The sequence below is a fragment of the Diorhabda sublineata genome, chromosome 11 (genome assembly GCF_026230105.1).
Source record: "Diorhabda sublineata isolate icDioSubl1.1 chromosome 11, icDioSubl1.1, whole genome shotgun sequence".
In the NCBI taxonomy this organism is placed as follows: Eukaryota; Metazoa; Arthropoda; class Insecta; order Coleoptera; family Chrysomelidae; genus Diorhabda; species Diorhabda sublineata.
In genome coordinates, this window is record NC_079484.1 from 7,665,826 (window position 1) to 7,678,203 (window position 12,378).

At 33.4% G+C, this 12,378-nt stretch overlaps 2 protein-coding genes across 3 annotated transcripts in view; one reads left to right on the forward strand and one right to left on the reverse strand.

The window, feature by feature from the left end:
• LOC130450233 (disks large 1 tumor suppressor protein) overlaps nucleotides 1–12,378 on the forward strand; it is a 1,338,131-nt gene that overhangs the window by 172,255 nt on the left and 1,153,498 nt on the right. The window lies entirely within an intron of this gene.
• LOC130450238 (protein PRRC2C-like) lies at nucleotides 8,348–10,433 on the reverse strand. The gene is made up of 2 exons (XM_056788528.1): nucleotides 10,334–10,433; nucleotides 8,348–9,821 (listed from the first exon to the last, which is right to left on the reverse strand). The coding sequence occupies exons 1-2, from the start codon at nucleotides 10,346–10,348 to the stop codon at nucleotides 8,436–8,438; spliced, it is 1,401 nt and encodes a 466-aa protein (XP_056644506.1). The 5' UTR covers nucleotides 10,349–10,433; the 3' UTR covers nucleotides 8,348–8,435.

Consider the following 12,378-nt stretch of genomic DNA (forward strand, 5'->3'; position numbering starts at 1 on the left):
TTCAATGCTTTAGATATATTACAGTTTAAACGTTGTGTTATTATTATCACTAAGATTTTTTACTAATAGTTTTTGTACTTAGAGAATCTGTTTATCCTTTTCTTGAATATATTGTTTTTCATCAACTGAGAAACGAAACAGAAACTAAATATAAAACATTTTTCCTTACTATATGTTCACGAACTTTCCCAACAACTATCGAATTATTTCAATAAATATGATGTTAGTATAAGTCATAAAGGACATTATACATTCTCTAAATATTTCACTAAACTCAAATCTAAAACACCCAACAACAAAAGAAGTCAAATACCTTGTAATGATTGTGGCGTTGTATATATAGGGCAGACCTCTCAGTATTTAGAAAATAGGTTAAAAGGTCATCAATACGGTAAAATAAAACTACATCAACAAACCACGAGATTTCAAGAAAACATAAATTCAATTATAAAGATTAAAAAATTTTAGAAACAAAAAAAATACACAAAAAAAGAAAGCTATCAATGTTAAAGGGTTTATTGAAATTTCCAGCTCTATTTTGTACATTTTAATACAACTACAAATAATTTAATTGACTACTGCTATATATTTGTAAAAAGAAGGGAAAAATTAATTTTTTTGTTTACACAGATTTCTATTTTGATTCCAAAAACAATTTCAAATCAGAAGACAACCTGATTAGTTATTTTGTTGTCTGACATTCTTTGTACCTACATGACCACACCAAATTAGTTATTTGGTTTTCTTGACATCGATAAATATATTATGATTTTCCTTATTTTATCCTCCACACCATTATTAGAGCTCACGAGACATTGATTATAAATGACTGATCAAAAATGCAATAAATAGGCTAGAGAACACAACTAATTTACGTTTTAGACTTGAAAATATCATAAATTTGTTAATGAGAATGTTGTTTGCGCAACGACTATTTGCGATTTAGAGATTTTAAGTTACATTTAATGGCAAATAATAACGGAAAGGTCACGTATATTTATTTCGAATCATATTCAACATTAACTGCTATTTATTATTTGCTATTCGCTACACACTTCCTAAATCATTTAAATAATAAATGAAATGTTTTTCTTATATAGAAATGCATTGGAAATCAATTTTAGTAGTATATATGATTTTATTCAACTAAATATTTTTATATAAAACAATTAAAAATCTAAATATGAACTTTAAAGCTGGCAACACAATATACAGTTAGAATTTATGCGAACATATGTTTATTATAGAATAATAAAGAGATTAATGGATTGTATTATCACTTTATTCGACTATTTTATTTTTATTGTTGACAAAAAGAATGGTATAATACTGTATTGTTTATTTTTCACTGAATATGAACAATTTTACTAAAATCAAAGTAATTTTCTTCAAAGCGATGTTCAAAATCTCACCGAAACTCGAAATTATTGTGTAAGCATCCATTTATCATACATCTTTTCTCCATTGTGCAAACTCGACCCCCTAAAAACTATACACACAAACTTCAGATCACAAAAACACGACGTCCATTTCTCTATCTTTTCTCTAAACCTTCAGATATTATATATGTTCTCTTTCACAATTCACCAATTACAAATTATTGAATTGATATTTTTATCAAACCCATTCTTCTTATCAAAACAAAAAAAGTAGTAGTTCAGAATCAACAAACAATCGCTTCCTAATCTTTCAGATACCATTCTACAAAGCGAGGTGGAATTAGGAATGTCTCGTTAATATTACTTTTATTCCTTGTTTGGTTAAGTTAGGTTAGGTAATTGCCTCTGAATATAATGATATACTCGTTTAAAATTCTCATTTTCTAAGATAATTGTGACATTTCTCATCTCGTGGAAGACTTAATTAGTTCCAAGTTATTTTCTGCTTTTTACATTGAATCAAAACCAGCACAAAAAATTCTCTTTCAGCCCAAACATTTTTCTCATGAAGTTTTTCGTTATATTCTTCAGTTGTTTTCTTCGTTATTTGTCTCAGACACATAGAATGCAGGCATTCGAGGACATGATTCGAAACGCGCAAGCTACTTTCAGAAATTTAAATGAATCTCTTCTTTTTTCAATGTTATGAATATTGTGAATTACTTTGTCAGAGATTTCATTCTAATTGAGCTGCTTTCCAAATAGACATAGCTAAAAATGGTTATGAAATCAAAATGTTGTCACAAAATGAAATACATAGAGGGTGGACATACTAAATGCAATTTCATTTTTTCAAGTCCGCGCGTTCGTTTAGGATACATCAAAATTTGGAAATAACAGCTTTCTACTATATTAATTGAATTGAAAGATAATCTATGTTGACATTAAATCCTTTTTGTGGATCTAAATCACCGTACAACAAACTCAGCTAGATGTAAACATCAATAAATCATCAACAAAACTTGAATAGCTTGTATTGCGAAGATTACTAGATGCCGACTTCTGACATCTTCATTTCATCTCATAGATGCTCAATAGGATTGAGGTCAGGATTCATTGTTGGCTCTATAAAATAATTCCCAACTCCTCAAGTATTGGAAAACTGATATGAAGTCGGATGTTGTTCTGCAAATATATCATAGTATTTCACATGTTGTTCAACCGGCGCTTGATGATTTTATGGCTTGAAGCCAGTCAAATTGCCTATAATATGTCCAGATAAGTTTTAATTTTCCTCAAAACGGTCCAGAAATCTCCTTCAGAAGCCACTTGCTCTCTAAAACAGTAGAAGCTTCTATTCAATATAAACACACGTTGAGGCACAAGGGTTTATTCTGAACCAGTAGTGATTTAGTTACTAACAGTCACCACAACATTTGCACCTGAACAATTCAATTTCTTAAACTGACAACATAAAGTGGACATCTGGTTCCAAAGTCCTCTGAATTTTCCTCAAATCTGATCGTATTTTTGAGCTCCAAGTCTCTAAGAACTTTTGGTAAATTTACCAGCTTGAATGACTGCTACAACTTGAGTGAGCTCAGTGGATGGAACCTGGTATTTATTTTTACAGAAGTTTTACACAAATGAACCACGGTGGAATCAATTTTCTAATTAAAGTCCAGATCCCTAGACGGATCTGCCAGCATAAGCAGATATCAAACTGGCGAAATTGGCAAAAAAAACTTGATAAATTAATGTTGGTATACATTGGACTCTCGATAAGTGTTGTGTATCACTTTATGAATCTATTGTTGTGATGTTTTGTTCCCAAATCCTCATAAGGATTTAGAACGTTTAATAGGATGGCTGCTGGATATAATAGGTCAAATTACTTAATATGTAAAATGTTCATTAGCTATTGTTGTATGTAACTAAAGTGAATCAAGAACCATCCATTGACGGTACTGTGAGAGTATTTATTGAGAAAGATATTCTTTGTGAGTGGCTGGTTGAATAGATTATTAATTAATCCATTGTCGTGGTTATTGGATCGATTTTAATCTTTGATTAGTGGGAGAGTCATATCTTTATGATTTGTTTGGTTAATAACGTACCAGGGGGCTCTACTGAATTGGAATGTTTGGAGTAACTTCTTATTTGAAGGTTTATTGCAGCCTTATAGCTCTATTCCATACGACCAAATTTGTATGATGAGCAATTTATTTTCGAGTCTTAGATGAGACCTTTTGTTAAAATTCAACTGTTTTCTCTTGTTTGTGATTTCTATGTAAGTGTTTCATCTAAATGCAACCCTAAGTACTTGATAACTGATTTTATCGGAATAGGAATATTTTGTACTCTATCTGGAGCTACAGTTGAGTCTATATCTATTACTATGATTGCCATGTCGTCTACAAACGTTGCTATGAAGGTCTGTACGAAACGATAAAATGAAAACGTTGAGGGATGTTGCGTCATGATGTTCTCATGAATTAAGATAACGCAAATGCAATATCTCATGCATGTTTCGAATTCGTCGAGCATCTGCCATATTCTCTAGATTTGACTCTCGGGGATTACTGGCTAGATATTAACAAATGTATTTATATAAGGATATAACGATTATGATCCAACGGCATATTTTGTTTACTTACAGCTTTCTTATTTTAACGTTTCTTCATATAAACTAAAAATATAATATAAAATACATTACCAACTGAACACAGGAAGAATACGAAGTCTATAAAAGAGTAAGAAATAGAACAACCAACACAATAAAAGAACTGAAAAAAAAACATACTGGGAAAATTTCTCGGTGGAAATGGAACATGATTTGTACGGAGGCCAGAAAAAAATATGGAACATGATACGAAAAAGGAAGAAACCAATCAACGAGGAGGTAGTGATAAATGTTATAAATCAGGAAACATGGGCAGCACATTTTGAGATCCTATATGATAACAACGGAAGCAGGGACGAAGAAGAAGTCGCAAACCCGCCATCCCCAAACGAACAGGAAGAAACCATCACATTAGAAGAAGTACAAACAACCATAAAGAAACTAAAGAATAGAAAATCACCAGGTACAGACAATATCCCAAATGAACTACTGAAGAACGGGGGCCCAGAAATCGGAAAAAGAATAAATATAATAAAACTGTACAATAAAATAGAAAGAACTGGAGTAATACCCGAAGAATGGAGAACTAGTATAACTATACCTATATACAAGAAAGGTTTAAAATCAGATCCGAAGAATTACAGAGGCATAACGCTACTTAGTAGTGTGTTAAAGTTATTTACCAAGATATTTGCAAATAAGATAACTGCTATGGTAGGCATCTCAGAAGAGCAACAAGGCTTCCGCCCAAACAGATCCACTATAGACGCAATATTTATATTACGCCAGTTGATAGAGAAATCCATAGAATACAATAAACCCATGTACACATGTTTCGTAGATCTAAAGCAGGCATTCGATAGAGTAAAACTCTATAGTAAAGCATTATACAAATCTAGTAAGGCAACTTAACATCAACACCAAAACAAGAATAAAAACAGACTGTGGGCTAACAAGAGAACTCAAAGTCTCATCCGGCATAAGACAGGGAGATAGCCTCAGCCCATGCCTTTTCAACGTAATAATGGACCAAATAATTGAGAGCGTAAACGAAGTTAATGCAGGATTCGTCGCCTGAGAATCCTTTGCTATACTTATAGCTGAAAATGAAGACGATATACAACGCCTCCTTCATAAATTTAACCTGACGGCACAGAGACTTAACATGCAAATCTCATGCGAGAAAACACAAAGCATGGTAATATCCAAAGACCCAATAAGATGCAAGTTGGTAGTAAATGAGCGCATTATAGAGCAAGTAATGAGTTTCAACTACTTGGGTGTAGAAACAACCAGCAGCAGAAACATAACGGACGAGGTAGATAAGCAGATCAAGAAAGCAACTAGAATATCGGGATATTTACGGGACATTATATGGAGAAATAAATATATGAGCATAGAAAGTAAGACGCGAATCTACAAGACCTGTATCAGACCCATAGTAACCTATGCCGCAGAAACAAGGGCAGACACAACACAAACAAAGAGAAAAATGAGAACAGCAGAGATGAAGATATTACGAACAATAAAGGGTACCACACTCCACGATAGAATACCCAACACAGATACCTTAAGAGAACTGGGAGTACAAGATGTCGTTAGATGGGTAAGAGCAAGACGCCGACAATGGAGAGACCATGTAGAACGAATGGCTCCAGAACGGATTGCCAAATGGGCCAAAACACAGAAACCAGACACAAGACGCCCAATCGGTAGGCCCCCAAAACGCTGGTACGATAGCTGGACATAGGCGTCACAAGAGGGCAGATGACAGACCTGACAGGACCTCGTCCTACTACAAGAAGAAGAAGAAGAAACTAAAAATATCAATGTAGAGAAATGGATATATTCTTATAATATAGGGAAAAAACGCTATAAAAAAATACCTTCAATATGTTATCTACTATGGAAACAGACTATTTACTTCGTTCATCTTTTGTATAAAATATTTTCATGTGAAAATACAAATTATCAGAGAAGTTGATTTATAGTTAAAACGTCAATTCTACCTAGGGTAAGATTAACTACCAATCGTTTACAGTACACTATAATTATCTTCCGATATTGAATAACTCATACCAAAGTGTTTGAGGAAAAGTACCTCTAATTATATTTGAATTTATGGGTAATATTAAGTACCTGTCCTGAAGTAACTTAAAAAACGGTATTGAAACAATATATTTATAACATTACAAATTGTTTATATTCAATTTAACTGTTCTGTTGATTAATTTGAAATTCTTCAAAAATAACAAAAATTCTCATTATTTTAATCATAGCCGCTACCATTTATTATTTTATGATCGGCGAATAAAACATGAATTTGATGTTGGCGTGTTGATACAGAAAATATTGCATGAGAAATATTTAATATTTTTCATACAATGCAATGCAAATGTTTGCATGGATTGTTCTGAGAACTATTACAATCCTTTATGTATGGCCTAGACGTTCAACGAGCCATTGAAAATGGCATATTTTTCGGAATGTCTAACTATTTTTGACACATTGCCAATTTTTGTATTTGATCAACAAGGATGTTACCAATGTTCAATAAGTTCGATATCCTTTTTATAATATGAATCGTCAAGCTCTCCAAAATAGCCATTACTGCCGACATCAACTCTTCATTGTTGGAATCATTTTTCCAAGTTGGGAACAGAAAATAATCCGAGATAGCAAATCAAACTTCAATTTATCAATCCTGGCCAATCCAATATCGAATGTGTGAACTGGTGCCTTGTCTTGATGAAACAAGACTTTGTTCTTAGCCAAAAGTGACCATTTGTCTTTGATTACTTCGCTCAAACGTTACAATAAATTCACATAATACTCGCCGTTGATGTTTTCTCTTTTTTAAAGATAGTCAATGAAAATTATCCCACGCGCATCCAAAAAAACCAACGCCATGACTTTGCCTGCAGATGAAACGGTCCTTGTATTCTTTTCAGTCCATTGTTTTGGTTATTGTTTTGCTTCGGGTATGAAGTGATGGACCTGCGTTTTACTCAAGGTTATGAAACGGCGCAAAAATTCTGTGAACTATTGCCAAACACTCAATTGAAACATCTTCACAACACTGTCTTTGTTAAATTGTGAGCCTATCTTACCCATAGCTTTCTCATGTCCAAATTTTCAGTAAATATCCGATATACCGTACTTTTTGAAATGCCTACTGTATCTGCTAGGTCAATCCATGAGTACCCAGTTCCGCTTTATGTAATTTCTTCAACGTTTCTGGAGTCGTCACATCATTTGGTCCACCATTGCAATGCTGGTCTTCGCAGGTCGTACGGTCTCATTTAAAATCTGCTACCCAATATTTTTACTGTTGATAAGAAGTAGCATTCTACTTGTTAACAAATACACTGCAAACGTTCAGCCTACGAAATGGCGCGACTGGAAATGCGAAATCGTGAGCAAACTTAAGAAGAAATTTATGAGTTAATGATTCGAATCGAGCAGCGTTTCGATGCGATTGCAGTACTGATAACTGCGTTCACGCTGGACCAATAGACGTTGTTTGCGAATATTATGGCACAGTAAAGTTTTCCGGAGAATTGTCTGGATTATGCTGCCTTAGAAATATAATATTGCCATCATTAATTCCGCAACCTAAGAGCCACTGCATTGATTGCTTCGTGGCGAAACATCCGAATAAAGAAATTTCCTAACAAATACTCAAAAATACAATGGTTCTTTTTCAAAGACATAATTTGGGGCAGACATTATCGAATAACGAATATTTAGACTTACATCCAACGTACTAATTAATTTTAATGTGCCTTGGTTACCATCGTAAAATTAGTACTAAGGATTAGCTCCGTAGTAATCATGCTTCAGATAAACCAACCAAGTTTGTGCAATGGAACGAATTTGGTGGTAAGTAAATTACGAACAATGTGCTTCACGCGACGAAACTCAAAGAAAAATTCGATGGTGAAGAAGTTCTTATTCCGAAGATCTTGATGATTCCATCGATTTTGGAAGGTCTTCAATAACAAATATCTCATGCTATCTGAATGCGAAATTCTTAAGAATGCAGAGCATTTTAATTTTTAATATCGTTCTATTCATTGAGGAGTAACTATGAATTACATATAAGTATTTAAAGAGTTATATGCTTAATAATTTTACGTTTTCGTTTGTTATTCGCAGATTTTGTTTTGAATAATTGCGATGAAATTCTAAAAATTAATGATCAACTCATTTTCATATCTAGCGCCTTATTTATTTACATTTAAGTAGATCAATAATAATTTTTTCCAGTTTTGTTGGTTACTTTTGTACAACAAATATTCACACACAACAACACATGACTTTTTTGAAAATAAAAATTCTCCAATTTGTTCAGAAAATGTATTAACAAATCTATTTTCATTTACATGTTATATCGAATATCATCATTTTATGTACAACAGTCTAAAAACATTTTATTGTTTCTTTTCGTCTTTTTTGTCGGCTTTACGTGCTACGATGTTGTGAACATTTCCAAATGTGTTTGGGAAAACTGCACCAGATGAAACGAATTTTGGAGAGCTGGAGTATCCATATCCGGTATTCAAAAATTCAGATCCCGATGACACGACTCCAGATGATAGTCCGTTGTATTCTCCTACAGTTTGGAAATCTGAAAGACCTGAAGATACACCTGTAGATACTACACCAGAAGAAAGGAGATCAGAGGAAGGGAAACCGGAAGAGACGAGGCCAGAGGATACTACTCCAGAAGAAAGGCCTGTTTGTACAGTTTCTCCTAATCCTACTACTGAACCGGAAGCAGATGTAACTACCGGTGGTGAAACTCGTTGCTGAACCAATACGACAGGTTTCTTGACAGTTTCGATGTTGTGATGTACTTTATATATTTCTGGAACCTTCACGACAACTGGTTGAGGAACATTGACTCTTACTCTCTTTTCCACTGGAACAGGGTAGGGTTGTGATACAGGTACATTTACAACTTGAGGAACTTTCACGTAGACTGGCTTTTCAACAGGTACAGTTACGGTTCTTGTTACTTGTACTGGGTAAGGCTTCTCTACTGGGTATGGTACTTTAACATGAACATTATATGGCACTGGGTGAGGTACATGTACGGGATATGGCTTTTCAACGGGTACTGGGACATTTACTCTCACTTGAACTGGTACTGGTTTTTCAACTTTAACTGGGTAAGGGGCTGGTACTGGAACGGTTTTTGTAACCGGGTAGGGTTGTGGTACTGGTACTGGTACTTTAACTTGGTTCACAACATTGTGTATGGTGTGACGAGCCAATTCTTGATTTGTTACAACTGGTGCGGTAGAATAACTTGAACCATAAGTTGTACCTAGACCATAAGTTGATCCTAAGCCATAAGTTGATCCCAAACCATAGGTAGATCCCAAACCATAAGTAGATCCTAAACCATAACCGGAACCATAACTCAAACCAGAACCGTAACCCAAACCTAAGGAAGAATAGCCTAATCCAGATGCAATAGTGCTCACTGGGTATTGACCATATGATCCAATTCCAGCAGCATAACCTAAACCAGATGCATAATATCCTGATGAACCAAGTCCTGAACCAATTGTGCTCAAAGTTGATTGATCATATAATCCGGTAGATGGGAGTGTTTGTCCAATTACTCCGGTTGAGGCAAGTCCGGATGATGAGGACCAAAGACCTCCAGATACTAGGCCAGATGATGTCAGTCCAGAAGATAAGACACCATCTAAAGTCTCAGGGTAGTATAAACTCTGACGTTTCGTTTTTTCTGATTTCTTAGGTTCATCAGGGGTACTGGCAACGGCCAAAACCACAAAACTGAGTACCTGTAAAATAAATTCATATTATCAAAATGTATCATCATATCATTTTCATATTTTTTGTTCGGACATAGTTGTATCGATACTGATGAATACCAAAAACAACAATAAATTGATGGGTGGTGTGTTAATTTTGAATAAATAGATCAAAGAGGAATGATTTGTAAATGGAAAAATGATAAATATATTGAATTTGCTCTGACGAAATGAATAAAAATCCATGTCATTTAAGTTTGTACATACTAGAAAAATCTACCCACGATTTAAAGTCTGAAAATGTTCACATTTATTAAGCAAATGTCATTTATATTTAGGTGTATGTGAAAGATGTAGTAAGTTTTAAAAAATTACATTATTCGATTCAATTAATGAATGTGAAGTGAATGAATGGAGAAGAAGTGAAAATAATATCAATATAACGTGTTAACAGTAATAAGGTACACATTTATTGAATATTTATAAAAATATGTTATTTCAACGTTCGTTGAAATTATAAAATTATTACAAGCAATATTTACCAGAAGTAATTTCATCTTCTATTGCTTCTAGGCACAAACAACAAATGATACGGTATTCTTTAAAAATTCACCTATTTATATGATACTATTTCCAATAACAGATTCACGACGAAGGCCATTTTCAACCTGTTTTTAGAATTGATTTAAATTGGTTGAACCGGATAAAGTTAAAAGATCGAAGGATGATCTGTATTTAATTAGCAAATCAACCTTAAAAATTATATTATATTTGAATGTTTTATGGTATTATAAACGCATATAATATTTATTTATCACTTTCGAATGTTTCTATTATTTTTAATTTGTTTAGTTTTCTTCGTTGTTTTATTCTTCTATAGTTTCAATTTATCCACGTATTTTTAAAATTCCGTTAAATTATTAGATTTCTGTATTTACGTTTAGTTGATTTTATCCTACGTCTTGAAATTAGCAAAAGGAACAATGAAAAGTGATACATGAAAGGAACGTTTCCGTTTATTGGAGGCTCAAGTGAAATTGCTCTATTTAGATGAGTTAAATAATAGGTGGATGAAGATGGAAAACTAATTTAGAAAATTAATGAAATTTCAAGTATAGAATGGTATTTACCATCGCTCATATCTAGGTGTAAGACAAGCATAGTACAGTGCAAGGGTACTAACTTAATTTTTTTGAAACGCATCGTCGTTTTTGTGAACGTTTATAACTTACCAGATGAACATAATTCTCATTGAACTTATAAAGTCTTATCAAACATTCCAAAATTTAATAATACAGAGCCCTTATACTTTGGATTTCTATCAATATATAGATCTCGACTTCGTCACTTATTGATATTCATGAAAAATTCTTGAGGTTCTTTCTGATGTTTTAGAAATTTGAAATCGAGTATGTAAGCTGATTTTAGTACGAAATTTCAAAACATTAACACTTCATAAGCTAGGGAATGGAGGTTTATATGAAATTTCCACAAATTATAAACCTGACTGTCTGAAAATAATACTATAAATATTCAAGAATTTGTGTGTTCCATCTGTAATTGATACTGCTAGCTAGTATTCAGCGCAGATTGAGCCCCAAAGTACTAAATCCATTTTTTACGCGGTTTGAATGCGCTAAATTTGATCACAATACTAGGTATTTCAAAATAGTTTCGCTCACTTTTTTCTTTGAGTGGAATGTTTTTCGTTTTTTCGTTCAATCAAGTTTTGTCCATCTTTATGAACATATACTTATACGCCTCCTGCACTCCCTTGTGTCCGTGCAGTAGTTAAAAATATTTGTCCTTCTCAGTCAACGCTTCTATTGTCTAAATAAAGGCGATAAACAGGCAATAAACAATTCAAGACTAAATTGGAATTTCTGCATCCGTTGGTGATACTCATTCTGAACACACTATTCACATTACCACTACATATGGAACCAAGCTCCTAACTCTACAAGCTCTAATTTAACAAACTCTTCTCCTTAGACAAGATATATGGCAGACCATTTCGTTCCTAAAAGAACTATTGTATGGTAGTGATAAGACCAAGACACATATTTTCACTAAGTCGTGAGGTTTACGAAGTTGTTGCTTGTACAGTTCAAAGCTTGGTTCTATATGAGATCTGGTAACTTCTTGTCAGCACGAGTCATTTGACAACATTCTACATGGTAAGATATATTTATATTAAAGATATTTTAATCTATCTTCCAAATATGGCCATACCACAACTCCCTTAGAATCGTGAGAGTTTTTTGAATTGTCTCTTTCTATGAAAAAGCGCAGTTCATCAGATTCTGGACATACGACTTTTTTCTAAATATATTAACTTTCTATAAGTAGATTTCTTGTCACCAATTATAAGTAGTATTTGCTTTTTAGTTCTAATAGGCTACTAATTTTTTTGTTGCGCTTATGGTAACCCTAGAATAACGAAACTTCCACCGCATAATGTGGTGGCATGGCTCTATCCACTCGTATTTTTTCCAGTTCTTGAATCCTTAGCTTTCTCTTATCTATGCTAGTGATGCTCCTCACACAAACGAAGAAGCGAAAACTCGAAGAACATATCACGATCGAA